Source organism: Cyprinodon tularosa, unplaced genomic scaffold (genome assembly GCF_016077235.1).
Source record: "Cyprinodon tularosa strain WSP-4 unplaced genomic scaffold, ASM1607723v1 ctg767, whole genome shotgun sequence".
Lineage (NCBI taxonomy): Eukaryota > Metazoa > Chordata > Actinopteri > Cyprinodontiformes > Cyprinodontidae > Cyprinodon > Cyprinodon tularosa.
The window spans coordinates 61408-88555 of NW_024039526.1; the positions used below are offsets into that span (position 1 = coordinate 61408).

Below are 27148 nucleotides of genomic sequence, written 5' to 3' on the forward strand. Positions count from 1 at the left end.
CCAAAGACACTTTGCTGCACCTCTCCCAAATTGTAGCTGACAGCAAACAGTGCCGCAGACAGGGGGCCGGCTTGTTCGGTTTTTATGACCGAAATAGCAGAAAACAACTCATGAAGTTTGACCAGCTAGAAGAGCGAGGTGCGCAAGAACACAGGGATCCTTTTTCCACCTGGATCTCCGCTCTTTTTGGCCCTCATGTCCCTCCGTTGTCGGACTAAACTCGCCCCACACTTCCACTCCGCTCCGGCAGTATCTCGATCTACAGCGAATAGCACGGACCATGATTCAACATTGAGCATAAATCAAAACATGTCTAACCAAAGTATAACCAGGAATCGAGGTAGGAGGGCAAAATAGGTTTAGCGCCACCGCAGCACGGGAGGGAGAATTACGCCCAGGAGCAAATGCATAAAAATAGACCGGAGGAAAAAAAACATGAATCGATACTCTTGCAAACGTATCGATGCATCGGATTGTCGGCTGTTGGATCGATGGATTGATACAAAATGATTACTATTTACACCTCTACAGAGTACTCAAAAGGTGTATTTAGAAGTAAACACATTAAAAAAGCCTGACCACAAAGTGAGTACATAGAAGATAGCAAGCAAGAGTTTATTCTCAAAATCCCTGATCCCAGCAATTCACTCCTGAGTAAAATTATTCATCGTTGTCATATTAGGGCACATAGCATTCGAGTTCTATAGATCAGAAAAATGTATTTTCAGTCATTTCTGATGTGCACCAAAACTTCAAAAGTAAATTTATACAGTTGTACATAGAAGTCCTGCTAAGAGTAACTGATTGTCCTATATGAGCTACCAGTGGTCCAAAATGTTAACTCCTAATCACTAAATATCTTTAGGCGCAGGTAAGGTCACAATATGTGCACTCAATATTTCTCATATTATCAACAAACGAACTAGGTAAAATATGCACATATTACTAACAGTCATTACATATGAAGTAAGCTTTCTGGATCCTGTATTAAATTTTTTATTGTGATAAAACTCAAGTTTAAAAATATATGAACAATGTTCTTTTCTTTTGCTTATTTTTTCAATTTAACATGGTAGATCTAGCATTCTTGCAAATTCATTTAAATCTGTTGATTTATAAAGTATTTATTTATTTATAAAAAATAAATAATTACATACAAACAGAAGACAGAAAACGAAACAATTCACCTGTTCTAAGGTCTCCAAATCACTCATCTCCGGATTGCTTTGCATTCAAATAGATTTTCTTCTCACTGCTACAGAAGTTGCACTAGCCTTCGAATTGATGCCTCTGTGCATTTGTTAAATCCTTTTGTATTTCACAGGATATATGTTTCAACCTTTACCATTATTGTTTTGGTTTTTTAAACACAGGCAAAACTTATTTTTTGTTGGAATTTTAGGGTTGGTGATTGTAGGAAACTCCTACAGCAAAAATGGTACTGTAGGTCATCAGGCATGCATTTGCTCTTTCTCATGTCACAACTAATGTGTCTGCTGAACTTGATGCATCAAAGAGATAAATCATTAGACTCACTATGCAAATTACCCATGCAATCTACAGAAAGATGTGGAAGTTGCAAACAAGAGAAAGGTCAGAGTAGTCAGCCTAGTGTTGTGAATGTTTAATATTGTGCCCTTTTAGGGGGTGCCAGGCTTGTTTCAGATGTGATCGATCACAACTCATTTGTAGGACTCTGTAAAGGTGGTTACACCGATCAGTAGATGGCAGCACTATAGCTTTTTTTCTTTGATTGGATTTCCTAAAAGGACAGCCATTGCCAGGGCCAGATTGATGTTGCAATGTTTGAAAAGCAGTGATTTAGGAAAATATTAATTATTTTTTCGCATTATTAACATCAAAGCATCAGATTTTACTCACAGAGTAATTTTCATCCACACAGATACAAAAAAAAGAAAAATGCCTCCAAACAATAAATAACAATCACACCAAAGAAAACTCAACAACATAAATAAAATTGCAAAGAACAGCAAAAGGGGCCATCATCTAAACTGTTGGGGTTTAATTTATGTGAATATATTAACATGCATATTTACTATATAAACAGGTTATCTTTAACTGACATATCAAAATAAGCTTGTTGCCTCTTACATCAATTTGGTTATTAAAGATCATTTTAATTGCTAACTGACAGAATAATGTGCAAGTCAATGAACGAGTCAAAATTACAAGTCTATGTACATTTTCTAAACATTCGATTAATTTTAAATTACATTATGACTCGGGTCATATGTTATTCCACAAGTTCTCCTGCCAGAACTTTTGTGATTTAGTTTAACAACGGAAGTGAGATTATGAGATGTCCAATCCAAATCCCTGATGTTGTCACTAACCTACATCATAAATAATTTAAAGGTACACTTTAGGTCATTGTCCATTTGAAATAACCACTGGTGTCCAGGCTTACATTTCCTGACTGATGTCTCTGGGAAGTTCACAGTTTTATAATGTAAAGAAATGCTCCCCCGACATGTTGGTAATATCCTCACATTTTGCTACAGTATGGATAAACTAATGGCTGACCAAATAAAAGGTCTTTGTCCAACAATGCGTTTACAAACCCTGAGCTTTGTGTTGATTTTTTTGTAATGGCTGTGTGGACTTCCAGTCTATGCTGGTATAATTCAATTTCAATTCAGTTTATTTATATAGTGCCAATTCACAGCAGATGTCATCTCAATGCACTTTACAGTTCAACCAGATCACAGAGTTAAATTGATTCAAAGTTTTCTATCTAAGGAAAACCAGTTTATTGCATCGACTTATTGACTCGAAGGCAGTCCCTCACATTAAGCATGCTTGTAGCAACAGTGGAGAGGAAAAACTCCCTTTTAAAAGGAAGAAACCTCCAGCAGAACCAGGCTCAGTGTGAGCGACCATTTGTCGAGGCCTACTGGGGTTCAAGGAGACTGAAGCAGACATACAAAAGCAACTGTAAATCAGCTCCACATGCAGCCCTGTCCAGGAAACATACAGCCAGGCAGACAAGCTCTAAGCAAGCTCCGATGTCAGAGGATGAAGAGAGCACATCCAGCCAGTCACATTTAGAAATGGGACTAAACTGAAAAACAGGCAGATCTTGAACATTTATAAAACAAAGGTGTTTATGGCAGCTGGACAGCTGACATTTCTCTCCAGGATGGAGTCACAGGAAACAGGAACAGACCAGATGATGCTACTGTAAGAAAAAGCAGTGAGAGCATAGTATTAGAGATTGAACTAACACATTCTGCAGAGTGGGAGAATAGAGGTAAAGTGAGGCTGAATTATGAAAAAGGGGCCCCTATGTCCTCCAGCAGACTAAGCCTTTAGCATCATAACTATAGAGATAGCTCAGCCACTCTAGCCACAACCTCAGCCACTCTAAATATAAGCTTTATCAAAAAGGAAAGTTTTAAGCCTACCCCTTATAGTAGACTTAAACTGGTAGTTGGTTCCACAGGAGAGAAGCCTGATAACTAAAAGTTACTGTCAGGGTTTGGTTGTGGTTTAGAGGACTCAAATACAGAGGCAGAAAGGCTGAGGTGATTTCTGCAGTTTAATTGGTGAAAACAGTTAACAACAGCAGGAATCAAAAATCCAACTTAAAATGTAACACAAAACAGAACCATGGAGACATCAATGGAAAACCATCAGCAACAGGGAACCAACAAGGAGTGACAGCAGAGGGAGTGTATATATGGCTGACTTAGACAAAGGCAGGGCTAATGAGCTGATAAGGAGCAGGTGTGAGTGGAGACAACGAGGGAGCCAAGGGAAAGGAGCACACACAAGAGGGCAACAGAGGACAACAATAGAAAAACCTGAGAACTAAAAGATATCTAGAAACAAAGTAGGAAATAAACCCCAAAAAAAACCCACACGGATCAAAGTAAAACAGAAAGTAAGACCATGACAGTTATATAGAAAAGGTATAGAACTCATCACACAGTGTCACACCAGATACTCTTTTTAAAGCTATAGTCAATATGTTGAAAACTGGAATTTTTTATGTACATTTTGCTCCAAAAAAAAATATAAATTTCTTGGACTCAGAAAGAGTTTCACCTTTTTGAATGGTATGTTTTTGAATTTTGGAACAGATAATGATAAAAACTCTTGATCACTTAGACTTAGACAAACGTTATTGTCATTCTGTATACACAGAATGTATACAAAACAAAATTACTTTGCCTAACACTTACAACAGTTAAATGAACACTACCACTATAAAGTGCAGCAGTCATCAGAATGTAAACAGAGTAGGAGAAATCGAAACCAAAATTAATATTGAAAATTTCAGTGGAGTGTAAACTAAATATGGTTCAAAATGCAGTAGAAACAGGGAGAAAAGTCTGAAATCATGCTTTTATACATCTTCCAAAGTTAACTATAGGCATAAGTATGATCAAATATTTATTTTGTCACCAGAGAATATCAATTTGTTATGACGCCTCTACCATGTGGGGTCCTCCTATTTTATGTTGTGGGCTTCACTCGTTAGGTGGGCCTACCTGAAGTGCAACCTCTGACTTGTGGAAGGAGGATTTTTTTAACCTTCAATATTCTTGTACAGGCTTGGTATGAAGCACAGAAGTTAAACCATTTTGCTGAAAAAAAAGTTATGTTTTAGTAGTTATGTAGATCATCTTTGAGTTATGTTTTCAATAAACCCAAATCAGTAAAGAATTGTAAGTTTATTAAGCTTTGTATATGTACCATGCTTGCCTTCCACTACTAACAGAGCAGCTCTGCTTCCAAATGTCTGGTGGACTAAAACTAGCAGTACTCAATAAAAACCCTTTGAAACACTGCTAAAACAATCATGTTATAATATGCAATTCTTTAGCCTTAGTTTAGGGTAAAGCAGCTACTCTCTTCTTTTTAAGGTCAGATTTTTGCTTTGAATTTCTATACCAAACCTTGAGTCCTACCATGATTATTATGAAGAAGATTGTCTGTAAAGGTTGCCTTATTATCTTAAGTATTGTTTAAAGGTGCATCAGTTGGCATTCAGTCACCAGGAGGAGCCGCAATATAGAGGTTACTGTCATTACACCTATGAAAAAAAGCTGTGTCTCCTCAATCATAGTATTTAAAGTAAGGATGGACTTAATTTTTCTCATAACGACAATTCTTTTCAAGCTCAAAAGAAATAAAATAGAAGCCTCAGAAAAATTAACAATTATTTTGCCATGTTTATCAAACTCCTTAAAGTCGTATGGAAATCATATTAAAATGTCAAATCATTCTGGCTTAATCATGTTTATAAATGTACTCAGATGATATTTTCACAAAAGTTAGAAAATTTCTATTTAAAAAAACAAAAATTTTTCATTATCTTATGCAGGCCAGTTAGTTATACGCCAGCTTGTACACCTAAATTCGGCCAATCGTATATCAACGGTCATCTGTCAATCAAATTTCTGCAGTCATAGCATCTTGATTCATATGTTGCAGCTAATATACGCAATGTTTGAAATAAGAAATAAAAATAATTAACTTTCCCATTGAGTTCCGTCCCAGTGTTCACAGGGATGGACGTCTGTGTCTTCGGCAGGCGTAGAGCTAACAGAACTGGCAGCGTTGTGAGGCAAGGGCTCAAACATGTACGGCTGTAAGTCTTCAACACCAAACCAAGCTTCTGCCGCCCTGGTGCCATCTTCCACATCTTCGTCCCTACTTTCCTCCTCTAAATAAAAAATGTATGACGTAGGAGACTCATCCACGACGCCAATTTAGAGCTACTTGGTCCCAATTTAATTTTTCCATTGGGAACCTACTAGCACTAAGTTGCTAACTGGTTAGTTAACAGCCGTTTCCCTACAACTTTAAATGTAATATTTTTTAACTGTTTCCAGAAAAAAAAAAAAACAATAACACAAAATCACAGACTGTAAAGTGTATAGAAAATATTTATTATGTTCATATGTTTTCTTGTCTTTTTTTTATTTATTATTTTAGCATCCATCTGTTAAAAAAAATAATTCATTCAGTCAAAGATCAGAAATGTCATAGCACTGTTATACAATAAAATTACATTGTGATTTATATTGACATTAAGCTAAAATCTACACCTAATTAAAGATTAAATAAATCTTTTGGAACTTATCTAAAAGACTAATTTAATTCATAATACCGACCAGGATGCATAGAAATCATTAGTTCACCTTTCATTGGACTTTGGTATTTATGCAGTGTCTGAAAAATCCAAGAAGAATCGGGGAGGAAAGCTACTAAAAAATAATAATAAAGAAACATCTGAGCAACAATCTTTTAGTGCAATTCTGAAGCCACAGGCATCTCGGCATGTTTGCTTTGTTGTACCTACAAGCTACTGTCAGGATAGCAGAAGATACTATTCTGTGTATTTTGCAAAGTTTCCCTTGCTCCCCCCTTAGAGCAAAGAGGCCGGCACTGGCATGGTTCAGTGAGACTCTCTGCATGTGATGATTGCTGTGAGATGTGGCTTTTGAGGGATCATAAATTATGAACAGCTGTGCGCCCATTCTCATAATTTTTACACGACGATTATCATTTTGTGCTCCTTTTATGCCACCAGAAGTGGGGCGGCTGTGGCTTCCATTCTCTCTGCCTGTATGCCTACACGTTTCCTCCCAGTCCAACATTCAACATAATTCCCTTCTTTTTTCTCCTACTATAACTCATGCTTTGTTGCTTTAATTTCCAAACAAATGTGGCAGTGAGGCATATTGTCTTGTGTAGAGCATCTAAAAGTTCCCCATCATGCATTTACATTGCATTTCCACTGCATTAATATTGCATCAGTCTGTGCAGCCCTTTCTGTTCCTGTTGGTATAATGTGGAACTGAACATACATATTGTAACACAAAAACCTATTTTTCCTCATCGGTTCACCATTAACGCCCACTGAGTCTTGAAATAGTAACGGAATCTGTTGCATTTCCTTCTTTTTTTTACAATTCCTCTGTGGGGCAGACCAATAGAGCAATTCTAATTCAATGCTGCTTTAACTGAGTGCATTTAGTGAGATGAAGGACTTCTTCCATGGCTACATCTGCAAGTCGTATCAGATTAAATCAAGCCACCATAGCTCATAAGCTATGTAAGAACTGAACCATACATTCCCGTCACATGTTTCAAATGCAGCATGAAATAATAAGTTTGCAGAGTCCCCCGAGGCATCATCAAACTTCAAACTGTGTTAATAAAAGTGAAGAATCTATTTTGGGCCTCCCTCACGTCCCACTCAACTTCATTTTGACCTTTTATTACAGCGATCAGTGAGTAATCTCCTGACTTCGCCCTGATCCAGGCCTATGGATGCTGCTGCATTGTGTGCTCCAAAATCAATCCGATGAAAGCCAATTGGGTAAAGACTACAGACCATTTTAACAGTCTTTGCCAGAGAGAATCAATCGGCAGCAGTACTGTGTGAGGAAAAAAAAATGTAGCTCCTTGATTTCCTGCTTATCCTGTGACTTCATTCCTGCCAAGAAAAAAAAGAGAATACCTCGACCTGTGATTGGGTATCTCCAATAATTAGGCAAAAAAAGTTAGATTTTTTTTTTCAGGATATGAGATAAGATTATAATTGCAGATTATGGCCTTAATCAATCAGAAATTGTGGAAGAAAGAGTGAAATAATGGATGTAATTTTGTTCCCCCCACTGAGATAGCAGCAAAGGCGTCCCGTAGATGCTGTTGCTGCTGCTGCTTCGGAGGCTTTGTTCTCTCTGAGTCGCACCAGATTAGATTGATTACTCTTGGCATGCACAATTTATTTGACTTCATTGTCCTCCCACTCTGTTGTTAGTGTTCGTGTCAGAGATGTGCATATTCTGCGTCTTTGCACATGTACAGCCACAATTTGCGGTTCTCTGGAAGTGTGGTGAACAAGTCCGAAGGTTTTATTGATCTAATATATTCTGAGAAAACAGTATATGTTAAGATGTGTGTAAAATGAGATGTACTACATTTTTTTTAAAGTCTGCAATCAAAGTGTGCCCAAGAGAGACTGTTTGCATGGATGCTTTTGTCCGTGTGGTTGCGCTTGTGTGTGAATGAGTTTATTTGCATGTTTTTCTCGTGTTTTTGCACATGCAGGGAAGTAACGTGATGGAGGACCAAGATTTAAGAGACATGGGGATCACTGACCCAGGACACAGAAAGAAAATCCTCCATGCAGCACGCAGCTTTCCCAAGGTACTTAACACCACAACACGAGAAATAGACTCAAGTGCTTTAATAGCAGTTGTCAATTAGAGAAAATGAAGCGAAATAAAGGTTTTGATTGCGAATGGATGTAAATGTGATCTTCTTCCCTTCAGCATTAGTCCTTAAAGCGGAAATAATAATTTTCTGCACACAACATACTAATCAGTTTCAGGCTAGAAACTGGCGCGCAAATGAACCTGAAATGCTCATCCATTCATGAATGTATTCATGTCGCTGTATTTAAACAAAGCTTAACTAAGCATTAATTTATCTGCTGAAGGGTTTTGTGCTGAAATCATATTTTGAATGCTTTTATTTTGGTATTCTACTTTTGTTAATTGCTATCTCAAACTTACAATCTAATGTAAATTTCATAGTCATTCATGAGTGGATGAGTGACGGTAAGGGTAGATTCAAACATGGCTCTAGGTTGATCCAGATGCTTGAGCTACAGGCAAAAATAAAAAAAGCTAACATGCCAATTATAAGACATTTCACTTAGAATTTAAGCACTTCATGCATAGAATTAGTTGTGTATTATTGGTAGGATTATAATTTTTATCTGAAAAAGACATAAAAAGATACTTCACTTGTTTTTTAAATAGCTTAATGACTGTAGGAAATTCCCTTTACCTGTCGTCCTGTGTTAGAATAACATGGCGGAGAACTGCGTTGGTCTGGTACAAATCAAAGATGACCTCAAACTTTGTCTTTAATAGCTGATTTTAAGTTAATACCACAGCATTTGCTTTCACACACCTCTTTCTGTCTGTAGGTCAAACCTCTAGGTTGTGACGGCAGCACATCTTTAGCCTCTTGGTTGGATGGCCTTGGCCTGCATGAGTATCTCCCCAACTTTCTGTCTAATGGCTACCGCACCCTGGAGTGTGTAAAGAACTTGTGGGAGCTGGAGATTGTCAATGTAAGAATTGCTTAAAAACTACACTTTTAAATGATTTTAAATGTTTATTAATTTAAAGTGATGTTTTGTTTTTTTAAGTTCTTTATCATTAAAACTGTTTTTCACAGGCCCAGAAATGCCATGGATTCTGTTTGAGGTTAAGAGGCACTTTATATTGGATTCAGTGAAATTTGCATAAAACAAAAACTCAGACATTTTTTTTTAAATCACTGGGTAATTAGTAGATAAAGAACAGATAATGTAGATTAAGGAGAAAAGTGGTGAGTGATGACAAGAAAAGTCTTATTAGGTTTTATCTTTGGTGATTATAAAAGACGAATCAATATGGCATTGGAATGGTTGATTCAGCAGGTTGTGCTTTAGTGCAAATATTAAGTTTGAAAGCAGCTACATGTTTTCTTAAGGTCTATAAAGTTGTCAAAAATAAAAAGACAAACAAAAAAAATGTACGCTAGCCCTTTGAAACCGATCCGAGAAAACTTCAGACCAAGCCTGGATCAGTTAAACATGCCAAGCTTGGTTCTTGCAGCCAAACATGGTTCTTATGACCATTTACACATCATGCTAGCACGGCATAACTCAGACCTGTTATTGAAGCATGTTGGTCTCAGGCCAGGCTGTCCTCTGCCACAGGTCTTGTTAGGACTATAAGACAGGCTTTTGCAAAAGAGAGATAAGAAAAAAGAAAAGTTCCAAAGAACTTTCGGAATACACAATAAAAGGAAGAATTGAGTAAAGGACAAAGTTAACCAATAGGTTTGCCAAGTGAGGCTGGGGTGGAAAAAGTCCAGAAGAGCTGATGGGTGGAAATATGAAGCTGAGGCAGAATGAAGGCAGGGAAGCTGAGAGAGAAAGACTAATCAACAAAAATGCACCTAAGCTGAGACACAAAGGTATCAATCAAGAGGAAAAGATAAACATAGATCTGAAAGAAATAAATCACAGTATGAAGAATAAAACACAAAAAATAAACTAAGAAACTAAATCCCAAACTATGGAGCAACATGATAGGACCTTAAATGTCAAAACTTAATACAGAAAAGGAACCAAACGAATAAAAATAAACACCTGGAGAACATTACAAACCTTTCAACATTATTTTAAGATTTCTATATCTTTTATATATTCACTTTGCTCAGTAAAAGAACTGAATACAACAGAGTATTAGGGCCAGCCTAGAGATTTTTTTAATTATTGTTTTATTTGAGAATAAAGTCTTAACATTACGAGAATAAAGTCGTAATATTACAAGAATGAAGTCATCATACAACAACCTGTTTCAGAAAGAAACCTTCGAGCTCTGACCACCATGAGGCTGACAAGCACCACCAAACAGCAACCTCCTTCATATTCTGCCCAGTATGATGCTGCTTTGCTAAAAGATTTCCTTATTTGTCAAACCAGATCCAGAGTATAACTTCACATAATGCTCGACATTCCTCATTTTAGGGAAGACAGTGCTTCTTGTAGGAGTTGTCATAAAATATAACTTTATTCTGTTAATATTACGACTTTATTCTCATAATTTTATTAATTTATTCTCGTAATTTTATGATTTTTTTCTCGTAATTTTATTACTTTATTCTCATACTGTTACGAGTTTATTCTCATAATTTTACGACTTTATTCTCGTAATGTAACGACTTTATTCTCGTAATAGAAAAACAAATCTCTAGCCTGGCCCTGATACTCTGTCGTAAACTGAAAAAGATGTTAGAAATATATTTTTTAGACCCATTCTGTAAGTACCAGATAACCTTTTTATCTAGTCTTTAATTAAATCAAACCATGACACTAGGTGATTAGATGTTAACAGAAAAAACTGAGGATGAGTGTCTTTGACGCTATTGTACTTATGCCTGATTGCAGTAAATGAAAAGGCAGTGGTGGTGAAAGAGCCAAAAGAGCTGCAGTAGCAGCAGCAGAGCTCGCTGCCAATGCAGTGAGAGATGGTGTCCAGCAGACTGCGATGAAGAAAGATGCGGGTCTGAGTGTGAGGCACATTACTCTCAGCGAGCAGAGCAGAAAGAACTGCCTCTGAGCATCTTGGCAGAAATCTCTTTGCCCATTACATTTCCTACATCCTCTTCAGCATTTTACAGCAAATAGCACTGGGCCTCTTGATGATCTATGGGCTGCATTTCCAAAATAAGTCCAAGATTCTAAGCATTCACAGATGTTGGTGAACTTTTTTGTGAATGATGATGGTCATGATAAAAACATAACCAGAAATATGATACACAGAGCTTTGGCTTCCTGTGCTTTTTGTTAATTCAACCCATGAGACAAAGAATTATATGAGCTTGTTCTGGAAGATTTTGTACCAGAAACATAATTGCAAATGTTACATTAATCACTCAACGTCCACCCTTCGAGAATGAGCATGAATGTTAATAGCCAATTATGTAAATACGTTGTATTAAGGTGATGGGATTTGACTACATGAACATTTGCATCATCCTGCAAGACTTTCTGACATTAGATGGGACAGACAGACAGACAGACAGACAGACAGACAGACAGACAGACAGACAGACAGACAGACAGACAGACAGACAGACAGACAGACAGACAGACAGACAGACAGACAGATGAACAACTCCTCTGAGCCTGTAGGGTCCTCTTTCTTTTTGTAGCTCATCGTCTAAAAATGGCTTGTGAATTGTAGAGAGTCAGTGTTGTATTTTAGGCTCACGGCAAAACAGATTGATGTTAAATTATTGACAAAAGTCACTTGTGTTTGCTTCCTAGTGAAGGGCGCCTGCCATTCTGTTTGCCAATGTGATTTTTGGATGTGTCTCTCTTAGCTTTGTCTGGCTAAATCTTTCTGCATGAGATATTCAGGTGACCCTGAAATGGAGATTTATAGACTGGTATTTCTTCCAGGTTATAAAAGTTGGGCCCTTAGGCCACAGGAAGAGGATCATTGCATCTCTAGCAGAGAGGCCCTACGAAGAAGCTCCCTCTAAATCCCGTCGGCTTTCCCCAATCATGGTAAGATTTATTATGAGGTTTACATGCTAGACACTTTATGTACACTCTTTGTCATCATATTGGTGTTGACTTTGTGGAAAGTTACTATTTGCTTCCAGTGCAAACACATGATTAGAAGGAAATGTAATGACAATGTAAAATTTTTATTATTAAATATATTTCTAAAGGGGGCTGCTCAGTGGGGCATTGGGTAGCAATGCTGCCTTGCAGCAAGATGGTTTCAGGTTCGATTCCCAGCCTGGGGTCTTTCTGCATAGAGCTTGCATGTTCTCCCTGAGCATGCTTGGGTTTTCTCCAGGTACTCCGGTTTCCTCCTACAGTCCAAAAATATGACTGTTAGGTTAACTGGTTTCTCTAAATTCTCCTTAGGTGTGAGTGTGTGTGTGTGTGAATGGTTGTTTTGTCCTGTTTGTCTCTGTGTTGCCCTGTGATAGACTTGTGACCTGTCCAGGGTGCACCCTGCCTGCTGCCCGTAGACAGCTGGAGATAGGTACCAGCACCCCTCGCAAGCCCGCTTGGGATAAAGCTTGTCAAAAAATGGATGGATATTTCTGAAGGAGCTTAATGTACATACAATTATCAGACACCCACCAAAAACAAGAAAAAAATTAGCCCAGATAAATTCATGCACATTGTTTTTTTTGTACAGTGTGAACTATTTAGATAAATGTTTTGCATGGATTGATTAGTTGCAGCTGCAACTAACGATTATTTTGCAAATAATTTACTCTGTCAATTATTTTTTCAATAATCCAGCTGTCAATTAATCAATAAATAATCGGATCACCAAAGGCTCTTTAAAGACTTTTTATGAAATCAAGCCAGGTGAAACAAACTTTTCCACTTATGGAGTTCTAGAAAGAGCATATTGATAGACAAAAAAAAGTTTTTTTCTTAAATGCGAAGCGTTTTACTTTTTTTTTTTTGAGAATCAGAATCAGGCATACTTTAATAATAATAAAAGGCATGTTTTAGTCTCTATACTTCAGTTTACGATTAAATTAGTTGACAGGAATTTCAATAATAGATTAATCACGATCCATCCATAGTTTCATGGTCCTCGTCGTTACACTCTGCCTTCAGTTTTTCCCCATAGACTTTCAGTTAGGTTCAAGTTTGATGATTACTCAAACAGCTTTATTTTAGCATATACCGATTTATCTCTGTTTAAGAAACTATTTTACCACTGACTTAAAGGATTTTAAATTAGCCAACTTTAGTATTACTCATGGCAAACTGGTCTAAATATGGGGTCCTCAACATGAAAGAATCATATTCTCCATTAATAGCTCTCCATGCGACACTTGGTTATGGTGACACTATTTTTGCTGTTTCCGTGACAACTACCAACTGAGTCATTAAAGTCCAAGATAAAAGACTGGAGGGATAAGACAGTAACAGTATGAGCCAGGTTATATAGAAAAACAAACGTTGATCAGAGAGAGAAAAGCTTGTTAAAAAGACGTTGCTTTGCAGAGCATTGAAATGGTTGTTCAAGAATAAAGAAACATGAGGAACATTGTCTTCAGTTTCATTTGTGTGCATCTCAAATCGGAATTTCATCCAAAAAATTTTTTTTTTTTTATTATTTCAATTCTAGAAGGAAATTTAATCTGGACTTGCTTCAAAATGAAGAACCTTATTAACCTTTGTCCTATCGGGGATTTTAAAAGGAATCAAGCCTTTTCTTTTATTGGTCCAGGTTAGACTTTTTTTTCAGGTCAAAATGAAGCAGCTTATCACAATGGATGACAGTTTTTGTTGACGTCAGGGATATGTAACTGTCGCCTACAGTCCACCTACCCCTTAGCTCCTGATCGCTCTTTGCTCCAAAAGCCTCTTAAGGCTTTGATTTTCCATATTTTTCATCTTGCATTGGCATCTTTAATCTACTATATTTTTACCTTCCCCTCATTATTCCATTTATATGCCTGGATACAGAAAACGGCTACCTTTTTAGCCCTGCCCTTTTATAGCTTTCCCTCCTTTTGGGGGGGGGGGGTCAGTTCTGTGATCTCCCTAATATCTGTGTAAGGTGCTGCATAGCCTGAACATGATATGTATACATTATTCCTTTTTTTTTTATTATTTTTTATTTATTTATTTATGTATTTTTCAATATCTGATTTCTTTTTCTTATAAGGTTTTTTTTTTCTTTTTTTATTCTAATCCTGATATTTTGCTGAACTAAATACTGCAAATATATCACCATGCATGTAAAGATAAACAAACTAAAATTTTTGAATTGTGTTACTAAAAATAATAGTATAAACTTTTTAATGAAACTGTTAACTACTGAGATACACGTGCTGTCATTTATTATATAATTAGAACTACAGTTGTTCACAAAGTGGGAATCTACTTTTTAGTGGTCATTTCCAAAGTCACTGTTAGCTTAAGACCATTAAGAATTGAAAGGTCACTATTGCTGTAACGGACAAACTAGGAGCCACTGATTGGCTGAGGTTTGGTCGTTTCATTTCTGATGATGATTAAAATACCTTTTGTTGCTTTATTATTATTTTTTTTTGCAGTTTTATTTAATCAATGTTACAAAAATAAGTTTTTGAATTTTCGGCTTCAGTCATATTAAGATAATATCCCATTTTTCATCTGCTAGATCAGAGTTTTCCAGTGTTACAATTGCTCTTTTGTTTACTTGATTATCAGCCAACGAGCTTTTGGCCCTTTTTTTTGCCATATTCTTTTGTTTAATGCCCCAGTGCAAATAGTACTGGCTCCACTGCTAAATTTGGCCCAGAACCACCACTGCATATTTATATTTTAAAACATTACCTTAATTTCATTTATGGCTCCCACACACATCAAGACTGCAACTTTGGAGTGGGACCCAGTGCTTAGGGCATTGAGCTTGGATCCTAGAGGTTCTGAGTTCAAGCCCCACTCCCACAGACTAACACAATGGCTCCTTGAAGCAACACCCTTAATCCCACACTGCTCGCTGGGCACCGCACAATGGCAGCCCACTGCTCCCCAAAGGGATTGGTTCAATGCAGAGACTTCATTTCGATGTTCTGTACTAGTGACAGTGTAATGGCAATTGAAAAAAAAAACCTGAAAAAAAGTTGAAATTATTCTTCCATTCTAGAGCAAAAAAATCGTCCTGTTTTTTGGATTGGTACAGTAGATATCCGAAATTTGTGTTGATATATCTTAAATAACTATAGATTTAAGCAGCATCATATGGTGAATGGTTTTCCTAATCAGAGCATACCCTTTTTGATTTCAGGAAAATATTCTTTAATTACAGATGACAGCATTGGCTTCAGAATAGTAAAACAGTGAGGTCTGATTCTCAGGAAGTTTAAATTGAGCTAAAATTAACAAAAAATTGTCTATTGGCAGAAGTAGAGTTGAAGAGAGGCCAGTGCTGTCAAACTGTTAATATGTTTTGTGTTTCTCTTACAGTTTCATGACCTCCTATCCCAGACCACCTCACCTCTCAGTCAGCTGGACCCCTACACAAGTCGCTCCATGGACATGCTCCTCCCCCTGACCGAATCGGACAGAAGGCGAAGAGCACTTGACCAAGACTGTAGCATTTCCCTGCGTTCCTATAATGAGAGGCCGCGTTCTGTTGTAAGTTCTTCACTTTTTTCACTTATTTCGGTTAAAGAATCCACCCACCACAGCTTATTATAAGAGAATCAATAGTTTAAAAATTGAGGAGGATTCAGCACATTTGGTTTCCTCCCAGAGGCAGAACTGTTATGTTCATCCGCAGTTTAATACAGCCTTATAATTAGTGGGCAGATTTTAATTCCATCCAGTCTTGCTCTAAAAAAGAAATGCCTCTTCGTCCATTTAGTCACAATTATCAAATGCATTTTCTATTAAAACCTTTTTTATCTGGTAGGACAAAAAATAAAAATATTAAATAACACTGCGGTGTTCTGTGGCTATAAAGTCTGCAACTCCTTGCAGATATTAATGATATATGTTCAAGATCAGCAGGCTAAGCTCAGTCAATGGTCCCTGAAGGTTGAAATATTTGGATGGATTTATTCCAGTTTCTTCAGGTGAGAACACAGAAATACCCCCGAAAGCAGGGATAAAAAAAAAAAAAAAAGTTGAAGCTCAAATGTTTGCTAGATTTTGGTCAAAATCTCTGCAAAAAAAAATGCTAAAAATAGGAATGACCCATTCATTTTGCATTTATGCAAGAATTCTGTTCTTGCATTTGCATATAATCATTCATTTTTCATAAAAACAACTTTGCTGAAAATTAAAATATGCCTCTCAAATTATAACCCTGCCCTACAGCTGTGTTTCATCTCACAAAGCTCAGATCATCCTCCCTGAGCGTCTTGGATAATTTTACAAGGGATTGAGCTAAAAATATCCTTGTGATCAAATTTGAGCATTTGCTAAAGGTCAAGCTGCGACACAAACAGTCAAGTTGCAATCCTGGTCTCTGCCTCACTGAGGCCAAGAAAGAAAAAGACACAGAAACATCCCCAAAACAAAATAAGGAATATGTTGCACAGCTAAGTGAGAATGACATCTTCAATCCATAGATTTTTGATAGAGCGTGTAGTATTATAATAAGTACATGTGATTTATGAAAGAGCTCAGCACATCCTGCACTGACCTAAAGGCTGAAAATGCATGAATATTTATGAGCTTGCTGGAATATATATATATATAAAAGAGCCTTACTATAAAGTGCTGACCAGACAGACTTCAGAGGCTTTTACTTTAATATGCAGCAGTTAGAGGTCTTTTGACTCTGCAGCTTAACAGACACATATTAGTATCTGAAGTCAAAAAGTATTTTTCTTTGAATCTTTTACCCAAAGTTTAGGTAAAATCCCTTTCTTAGCTGTTTAAGGTAGGATGCAGAGATATGAAACAGGGCTGTGACTCTGCATTTCTGCAGGAGCGACACAGTGAACGCCAAAAAGAGTCTCGTTTAAACTTCCGGCCCCAGAGCCAGTCTGCCACGTACGCCACCGTGTCTGCCTGGCATCACCAGCCTGAGAAGCTCATCCTGGACTCCTGCAGGTACGAGGCAACAGTAAGTATCCTTTTCTGTCTTCAGTGCACCAGGTGAAATGAGTTCATCTGTATTGGTCTCTTTCTTTTCTTTGATCTTTCATTAACATTGATGATAATGCATTTGAAATGTTTTTTTTCCTCAGTATTTAGGATCATTGATAATCAGGGATTTACGAGGGATTGAATCCACACAAGATGCCTGTGCAAAAATAAGGGTAAGTTTGAGAGATTTTTTTTTCTTTTTTGATCACTTTTTCATTATGAGCCAAATGCATGATTATGTTCCAAGGTTTAGACACTCTAATAATGGGGATATTATTAAATGTTTAGATATTATACATTTTTAGTTGACATATAATGCAATGGACAGCTTGAATTTCTTTTAACAATAGGACAGGGTGCACAGTTTTGAACTTTATACTAGATTTTAATGAATTCTCACAAAGTTAAAATCATTTGCACAGGCTCAAAGCATACACCCCCAGTAGCCTTTAGACGGTTGGACCACATGCTTCTGTTGAATTAACAAATTTCTGGATTAATGTTAGTTAATTATTGGCCCTGAATTTGGCAGCATATGCATCACATACATAAGGTGTTATTTATAACACCTTAAATCATTTGGGTTGTATTCAGAGCTTTGAAAAACCATGCCTGAAACATCAACTTATCCCTAAAGGCACCATCTCTGGTGTTGGCTAGTGATGGATGTTCTAATGGGGCACCTAACAGAGTTCACGTTTTAACCATCTAGTTGTTTGCAATTGAAGTCAAACTGAATAGTAATACAGTAGCCTACAGTTTTACAACTATTTTGTGCAATGCACAAGCATTACGCTCGGTTCTCTTGCCCCTCAGTATGGTTTTACTCTCACAAAGCTTGACATGTTGGCAACACCTTTGTGGTTGGGATGCAACTTTTTGACTGATTTAGAAATATGGATGGTTATATATACGTATCTTTGAGAAAAAATTGGTAAAGTCAACATTCATGGTCATAATAACAGCAAGTAAACTACTTTTGTACTTAACAAAATAAGTAATTGATAAATCCCAGTAAAAGAACAACAATCCCAAAATGAAAGGGTATCAATAAAAAAGATGTGCTTTGGAAAGTCCCACTGCTCTTATTTTAGTAACTGTTGGGTTTATTTTTCGAAACAGAACCATGATTTCAATCTCATTTATTCTAGAAATCGAAGGATTCCAAAAAGGGCCCAGTTGTCATACTGTCCATCACCTACAGAGGTGTGAAGTTCATTGATGCTGCCTCAAAGGTACCATCCTCTGTGCTTATTAAACAGTCAACACTAACCCTGCTATCACTAGATAGAGACTGATTTCTTTTTACATTTCCTGTCAGACTATAGTTGCAGAGCATGAAATCAGAAACATCTCGTGTGCCGCCCAGGACCCGGATGACCTCTGTACGTTTGCTTACATCACCAAGGATTCAAAGAGTGGACACCACTTCTGTCATGTTTTCAGTACTGTTGAAGTCGTAAGTATTCTGCACTTTAAGAAAAACATGTAAACCTGGGAGGATATTCTCAAGACAGGATTTCTACAAAAAATAAATAATTTAATTAATTAGTAGATAAAAAGGGAATTTAGTTTGTTTGTCAGCAGCTGCCTGCATTTAAACCTAACAAGCTTCTCATTCATTTTATTTATATTTATTATTTCTATTTTTCTTCCTCTGTCTGCTCATCAACTGGCTTGATTGGAGTGCAAACTTTTATTTTTGCATTCTCTTACTTGTTGTATGAATTTAGATTTTGAATGGTATATATTAGTAACCACTGTAAGCAGGCTTTGAAATCACTTTTCATAATTTTTTTAATCAGTAAGGAAATCTCTTAAAGCTTTTAACTTCTAGATTTTGTACAAAATCTTATTCGATACATTAGTGAGATAAGCAGGTTATTCAGGTTAAAGGCTTCTGTATTTTGGGAATTTTGCATGTGTTGGCATTAAGATTGATAAAAGAAAACCACGTTTGAAAAAAAAAGGCCAAATAATGTAGGCCTATACGTTCTTGCCTTTATACATAGACAAAGTTTTAGTCAACATTCAAACTTTTAAGCAACCTACATAAAATGTCCTCCAGACATTTAAAAATCCCTTGAATGTTTCAACATGTTGCTACGCCATAAACAAATCCTAAAATATTTTGTTGGAATTTTATTTAACAGACCAACATAAAGTAGAGATCTTAAAAAAATATATTTTTCTGAATTCTTTAATAATAAAAACCTAACGCATAACATTGGCATTTATATTCACTTCTTGTTCCTCTCTCCTAATGAAAGCGTATAGCAAGCTGTTAGGTTAAAAAAGTAGGTTCGTAAAAGAGGAACTGAGTCTACACAGAAGAGGGATTTTTAACAACTTCTGCAGAAGGAGAGAGTTACATTCAGCTCACTACTCTCTGACTGACTTCCTCTGCAGAGGCTTTTTATTAGCAGATCATAACGCATTGGGTGGGTTACAAATTAGAGTGTTCTTCTGACAAGGCAATTGATCAGGTCATAGGACAAAATGCTCCTCTGACTGAATCACAGAACAGAGTGGTCTTCTGATAACTGTGATTAGCCTTGCACAAACATCAGCAATTTTCTACCACCGTTCCATGACAGTTTGCATTAAACAGAGTGAAGCATCTCATTTCTCCAATGTTTCATATGTACACACATTAACTTTATAATCATCATTGAATAAACCTAACACAAGCAATTACATCCAGACTCTAATAATAGTAACAAAAAAATTATAATAGCTATGCAATAATGTTTTCAATCCTGGCATACATCCATATTGGAGTATATTCTGTCTGTACATTTTTCGTTAAAAAAAAATCCTGTCCTAAACTTTGATTCAGGCATGCCACACTTTTCAGATCATTTTATTTTAGAAAATGTCTACAACCGTTGATCATTTCTAATCAGCTGAATAATTATGCATTAATTTATGCTTCCTTGTAAGTTTTATATTTAACATAAAATAACTTAATTTCAATATTTTTGTAAATTCTCTACTAAGACAGGCCACTGAGACAAAGCTTTACCATTTCGTTATTTTAACCTTTTCTCCGGTTATGCTGCTTTTCTTTTATGCAACCTAGATCCAAACCTATGAGATTATCTTAACACTGGGGCAGGCATTCGAGGTGGCTTATCAGATGGCAGTGCAGTCCAGGGCGAGACAGTATGTGCCTCCAACATCTATGGGCTCAGAGTTCATCGAAACCAAAACCAGCCGCCCAGTGTCTCAGTCGTGGAACAGCATGAGAAGATCAGCGGTGAGTATATAAAAAGAAGAAGGCACCTGGCTTTTATTAGGAGTTTTGTTTTATTTTGAAATAATTTCTATAAGGAGAAGGAACAGGCAGAAATATGCAGCTGTGGAGTCGTAATTCAGAAAATATACACAGACCTTATGACCGATTTTTTTTCCCTTCCCTACTCAATTCCCAACAGGCCACCTACAAAGGAAGATTTGCTGTGTGTGGGAAAAAAAAGTGATGAGTCATTACTTTTCCACCAGCTTCTTCTCACATACCCCACAGCACTGAAAGTCACTCCTGATCAGTAGAGATTTTCAATTGGTGCATATAGGGGGGGGGGGGAGTGATGAATGAAAGCTTTATTTGTTGCTTACAGTCAGATGAAATATTCGCTGCTGTTTCTAAGTGCTCATTCCCCCGATGGGCGGACACGCCCGCAAGTTCTCACCTCTGATTAAGCGGGCTGCGAAAATGTTTACCAACCCCCCGGGGGGTGTATTGACATATTGACCATTCAGCAGGCATGTAATAGACATTCAGCAATCACTGTCACCTGATACCGCAGGACCAACTGCTTATGCAGAAACACAAATCATTTTGTTTTACCACCTGCCTCTCACTATAAAATATGGAGTATATGCACACATCTGCATAATGAGGCTGGCTCAGTGTTTAGCTTTTAGATGAGACGGGGACTGATTCCTGTCATCTGTGATTACATTTAATGGTTCATGTTGCTGCAGAATGTTGTTGGTTTGAACAGCTTTTATACATCATCTCCAAAGAGCCTGCTAAGCCCAAACCCACACATTTCCAGTTGTTACAACCTAAATGGTTTCAGTGTTTACATGTCTCATTAACAGCTATATATTGGATGACATGGTGGTGTGGCCGGAACAAACACAATTTTATCAGCTGAATTACCCAAATATGGCTGCATCCCTGTACATTTGAGTATTATTTTAAAAAGCTCATTTATCACAAGAGTTTCTCTTCCTCACAACTTCTAATTCCTCCAAAAGAATGAGTGATCAATGTCCTGAAAAAATTTATCTAAAAATAGGTAAAAATGTACTGAAATGAAAACATGTTTTGCTGGTCAGTAAAATGATCTGCCAATAAAATTTGTATTTTGCCCTTAAAACAGGATTATAAGATAGTGTGCACTTGAAATAAGATAAATATGTCGTTTTCTTTTTACTTTAATTGTCTTATCTTCTTGACATATTGTCCCACCTGCTAAAAACGGGGGAGAATACATTTATTTCAAGAAATTTAATTTTCAAAAATGTTGGCTTGCAGCTAATAAAACTTCTAACCTCAGTTTCTCAGAAAATTATATTACATAAGACCAGCCAATAAAAAAAAAGTCCACCTAATGAAAATGAAGTCCACGTACTGTCAGTATTTACACTAAGTAGTTGCAGGTCTCATCACTCAGTCATGGCGTGGAGGCAACCAGTCTGTTCATTCCTGAGGAGTTAATGAAGCCCAGGTTGTTTTAATGGAAGCCTTTATCCTCTCTGCATTGTTGGGTCTCTAGTCTCTAATCTTCCTCTTGACAGCAAACTCGCTCAGCATAAATCCCATAGATAACTCTCCTGATCCCGTAAGGCGATACCATGGTAATTAACCCTCTGATTAGCATCTTGTCTATGCAGACAACGTTTTTTTTATGATTTTTTTTTCTAATTGTATCAGTATTTCGGTAATATGGTGAGACACCGGCACCTGCTCAAGAACGAAATCTCATTAAGCTTTTTAACGAGGACACATAAACTGCTCTAAATCCTCCAGCTAGAAGGCTGTGCTGACTTCAGATGCGGTAAATCACAGCGGACAAACCACAGCAGATGACTCGGCCCAATAAATCATCGCTGACTATGCAAATTTTTAAATATATCCAACATTTTGGCTGTGCTGCTTTTTGCACAATGTTTTTTTTTTTGTTTCCACTCAACTTTCCATAAAATGCTTGAATAGAGCCAACTTCACTTGTAATTACTTTTAGTATCTGATTGCCTTAATGCAGCCTATCCCTAAACATCTGCTGGACAACTGCCATAACATCAAACTTTTGAAAAATAATTTGTAATTAGTCTTTTGTAATAAACTAGTTTTTTGGGAAAGTTTTTTTTTTTTTTTTTTTATAAGCTGCAACCCAAATTTCATCAAATTAATTTTTTTGGTTTAATTGGTCAGTAGTAAGACCATTCAAAGTGCCGTACATGAATAGAACTTAAGTAGAAGTAAATTACATAAAGAATATTATATTGCAGTAGCATTTTAAAGTGGGTGAAGAAACAGTTGGATTAAAATTTGATGTTTAACGATGCTTCAATTAGCAGTTTGAATTTAATAATCAGGCAATTAAACAAGAGGTTTGGAATTAAAAGGTTTCAGCACCTTCATATATATATAAATAAAAGTGATACAAAACCTAAATGAATATTATAAAACAATTTGAATATATTAAACTCTGTGCAGTAGATCTATGAAGTTTTTCTTTTGATCTGAATTACATTAATAGTTCAGTTTTTTGGGATAGTCTGATATGTACCTGAGGTTACCAAAACAAACCCCTCTGCCCTGAACTGTTTGAAACCGTGAATCCATTCCTAAGTATGTAGTTTGACAGCAGCCTGCATGGCTTCGCAGAAAAAACTAAGCCTAAAGCAAACTGTCTGCCCACACATAAGCAGCTGATCCATGTGGTGAACCCACATCTAATTCCAGCATTTCAGAGATGATATGGGAAAATCTGACACCCCACTCTTGCTCTTTGTTTTAAAGTAATTAGGAAAGACTTTTATGGTAATGGATCATTAGTAAGTGTCAGCCAAATTCAAAGCTCCTTCGAGTTTCTCTGACAGATGCATAAATGAAGAAAATATGCAGGAATAAACCGAAACTGTGGCTAAAAATTCACAGAGACGCAAAAAAAACATTAAGATGCTAGAATTTGAACTGAGATGGATAAATGCCAAAGAATAAATTAAATGGATTCAATAACGACTGTGCCAAACAATAAAATGCTGGAGACACAAAGCAACCACACATTGGATTTGTAGTATAATCTGAGGTAACTTCTTTTTTTTTTTGGTCTGTGGTCATCTTACACTTCCGTAGGATGAGTAAAGGATGTTTCACATGCCTTTACTCTCTGTTTCATAATCCCTCCATATTTGTCAGGCATGCAAAAGAGCTGATGCCCCTGACAAAACAAATGAAGATGATGTTTAATTAATCACATTCTGCTCCACCCTCACCACTGCCACATGCACCTCACGTCAGCATGTGTAGAAATCCAAAGCTCCCACGAGCCGCCGTCCTCAGCTGATGCTAACTGGGATTGGACAGTTGATACTCAGAGCCAAAAATCCCTGATTGGAAACTTGTTTTTTTTATTTTTTTTAGAAATGGTTTAAAGGAGAATTCCGGTTTTTTACACTTTAAGCCCATTTTCTGTAGTGTCCAGGATGAAATCGAATGATCGACACCAAAAGTTTGACAATTGCTCCTGTCTCTGCTTTTTGGCTCATTTAGAATCCCCCCCTGGCTGCTTCATAATGGCTGCCATAGTGCATGTCCGATAATGTCCTTAAAACAACCTTAAACGTTCTTTTTTTAAAATATGCTACTCACCGTGTCGTCAGCGCTGTTCAATGACGTTCCAAAAAAAGTTTCGTGAAGAAAAAACGTTCCTGTAGTGTTTTATTTAGCATTTTGTAAATCCCATTGAGTTCTGTTGGAATAGTCAATATTCCGCTGCCACCGGAAACGGAAATGGGGCCTGTTTACACAGTTGTAGTCTTTTCGCTTCACTCTGTGTACTCCGACGTCGAGGTGCTAACGTCTCTGTTAAACACTTTAAAAAACTCTGAAAATGGAATACGAAAGGTGGATTCTTGATTCTCGACGTCGGAGCACACAGAGTGAAGCGAAAAGACTACAACTGTGTAAACAGGCCCCATTTCCGTTTCCGGTGGCAGGGGAATATTGACTATTCCAACAGAACTCAATGGGATTTACAAAATGCTAAATAAAACACTACAGGAACGTTTTTTCTTCACGAAACTTTTTTTGGAACGTCATTGAACAGCGCTGACGACCCGGTGAGTAGCATATTTAAAAAAAAGAACGTTTAAGGTTGTTTTAAGGACATTATCGGACATGCACTATGGCAGCCATTATGAAGCAGCCAGGGGGGGATTCTAAATGAGCCAAAAAGCAGAGACAGGAGCAATTGTCAAACTTTTGGTGTCGATCATTCGATTTCATCCTGGACACTACAGAAAATGGCCTTAAAGTGTAAAAAACCGGAATTCTCCTTTAAATATTCTGCTGCCGGGTTTCTTCACTGTCCATGAAATGCTCTGTCCCTCCTCTCCTGCCTTCTTTATTATAACATGTCTTTGTTCTTGTCTTCTTGGTCCTCCTGCTTCCCAGGGCGTCCCTCTGCTCGAATGCCGCTGCTGTCACTGTCACACGTGTACTACCCACCGTCCTTCCTTCCTCCCGTTGCACTCTGTTAGCCCTGGAATCCAGGTCCTTCTCTTTCCTTTTTTCAGCCCACAGTCACCATACATCTGCTTACAAACAAACCTCCCTTTTCTCAGTTTATTATATTATTTTTGGGGGGATTGTGCCTTGCACTTTGACTATTTGCTTTTGTGGTTCTTAATATTTTTTTGATCTCATTATCCTCCTCATCCCTTTACTTTCCCGATCTCTCATCTCCATCCTACATATAAGAGCTGAAGTGAAGTAAGCGTAGGTTTTGTGGGAAGAGTCATTTGACTTAGTCTCTAAAAATGACGGCATGGTTGTTTCAGATAGATGGTTGTAAAAGGACAGTTTTTTTAAGGCTATTTTAAAGTAATTTTATCAGCATAAAATCTAAAGAAATAGGCATCCGGAAAAAGCCGGCGGTGCCTCTAAACTAGTTACCAGTTTTATTCCTTAGCACCCAGAGAGTCATGTGTTTGGTTTGCTGCTGCTGCTCACAGAAGCTGAGTTTTCTCTGTCAAATGTCATCCATTCTCTGTGGATTGAGCCCTCAGTGTCTGTGATTCTAACCTGATCACTGGACTGACTGTACCTCTAATCCATATGTACGTGTGTGTGAGCTGAGGACTCGCCAGTGTGGCGCAAATGGCCTCCACTGCCACACGTCTCACACCTCCTCCTCTCGTCCCTCCTCCCTCCCCATCCCCCCTCCGGCAGATTGACCCCCTGGAGATGGACGCCGACATGCAGTCGCTGGGCAGCACCACCTGGCTCTGTGACCAGCGAGACTCCAACAGGCGTCCCGTCAGCACCAAGTATGAGACCACCATATTCTGAGGCAGGAACTTCCCCCCTCCCTCCCCCACACAGCTGCCCCCTCCTCACTGCACCTCCCTTGTACTTTTCGCCTCTACCCTTGCATCCGGTTCTCTGCTCATCTCTTTCTCTCACACACACTCAGAGAGATATATATACAAGTGAGCCCGTGCCTTCTCACTGTGATGGTATAGCATCCCTCAGGGCTGCCTCTTCCTGCACCTTCCTTTGCCCTGCCCAGCAACCCACGCCGACCTCCTACATGCCATGACAAACACTCCTGCGGCTCTCCTGAGCTCTCCCAACATCCCCGGCAGCCTCCCTCGCCTGTTGCTGCTGCAGCCAATGGCGGAGCCTTGGAACGGATGATCCTGGACTGATCTCATTTTACAGTGGCCCTGCTCTCTCTCGACCAAACTGCCTCTTCCTCCTCATCCTCCTCTTCCTGACAACTTGCATCTGCCTCCAAATCCCCGATAGCTCCCAAAGGTTGCATCTTTATTCTTCTTCTTCCTCTTTCAAGACATTCTTTTTGTTTGGTTTTCCTTCGGTTTTCTCCACAGGCTAAACAAGTATGTTCATTTTTGATTTGTTCAGACTTGACTTCACAGCAAGTTCAAGTATTTTTAGAGATGTTGTGTAAGGTTAAACTGGTCTGTGGGTTTAACTCTTAAATGAGCAGTTTGACATTTTAAGAAATAAAAAAATTTCTTGCAGAGATTTGAGAACATTAATAATCTTTAATATATTTTAGCAGATGGCGCAAATCTAAATTTACTTGGTTTAAAACGTGACTCATACAGTTTCTGTCATTTGTGCAAAGCTAGTCACTGCAGGGGGCAAAGTCTAAGTTTGTAGTTACCCTGCGTTTAAAAAATTCAGCACAGCTCCTGCTGTTATTTCTCAGATCTGGATCAGCAATAATCCCTGCAGCTGCCACAGAACTAGAGGACAACAGATAACACAGGCAGAAAAAGTAAGAAAATAATGTTTACAATAGAGTGGAAACAGATTTTGTGCACATTTTGTGCATAAGTTTTTTGCAGATTAAAAAATATTTAAAACAAATCCAGAAATTATCTGAGTAAGTTTTCTAATGTTGATATAAATTGTTTAGCTAAAAAAAGCTACTGAAACCTCTTGTGGAGTGAAATATACTTTTATGTCACATTATAGCTATTACAGGGTAATAAGAAGTTATAGATAACCAAGTTTTGTGATGACAAATATCACATGAATAGCACTTTTATTACTAATTAGTACTTTATTACTATCATTTCTTATCAAATCATTAATATTCTTTGCATAATGTTGCTCTGTTCCTTTAAGACCCCCATAGATAAAGCTTCAGATCAGTAGTAAAAGCATTTTATGTTCACATTTTCAAGTATATTTTTGGCTTT

The 27148-nt window shown here is 37.5% G+C and overlaps 1 protein-coding gene across 9 annotated transcripts in view; it reads left to right on the forward strand.

Moving 5' to 3' along the window:
* Positions 1-27148, forward strand: part of anks1ab (ankyrin repeat and sterile alpha motif domain containing 1Ab) — a 74036-nt gene that overhangs the window by 42297 nt on the left and 4591 nt on the right. For 3 of the 9 annotated variants that reach the window (XM_038270550.1, XM_038270552.1, XM_038270557.1), the window contains 11 exons: positions 8089-8187; positions 8975-9121; positions 12008-12115; positions 15545-15715; positions 17016-17153; positions 17278-17349; positions 18328-18411; positions 18498-18635; positions 20259-20435; positions 24870-24968; positions 25647-25744. In XM_038270550.1, coding sequence (XP_038126478.1) covers positions 8089-8187; positions 8975-9121; positions 12008-12115; positions 15545-15715; positions 17016-17153; positions 17278-17349; positions 18328-18411; positions 18498-18635; positions 20259-20435; positions 24870-24968; positions 25647-25744 — 1331 coding nt within the window. Of the gene's footprint in view, positions 1-8088; positions 8188-8974; positions 9122-12007; positions 12116-15544; positions 15716-17015; positions 17154-17277; positions 17350-18327; positions 18412-18497; positions 18636-20258; positions 20436-24869; positions 24969-25646; positions 26318-27148 lie in introns of all 9 variants that reach the window. The other 6 variants (XM_038270553.1, XM_038270555.1, XR_005279429.1 and 3 more) reach the window with 5 other exon arrangements.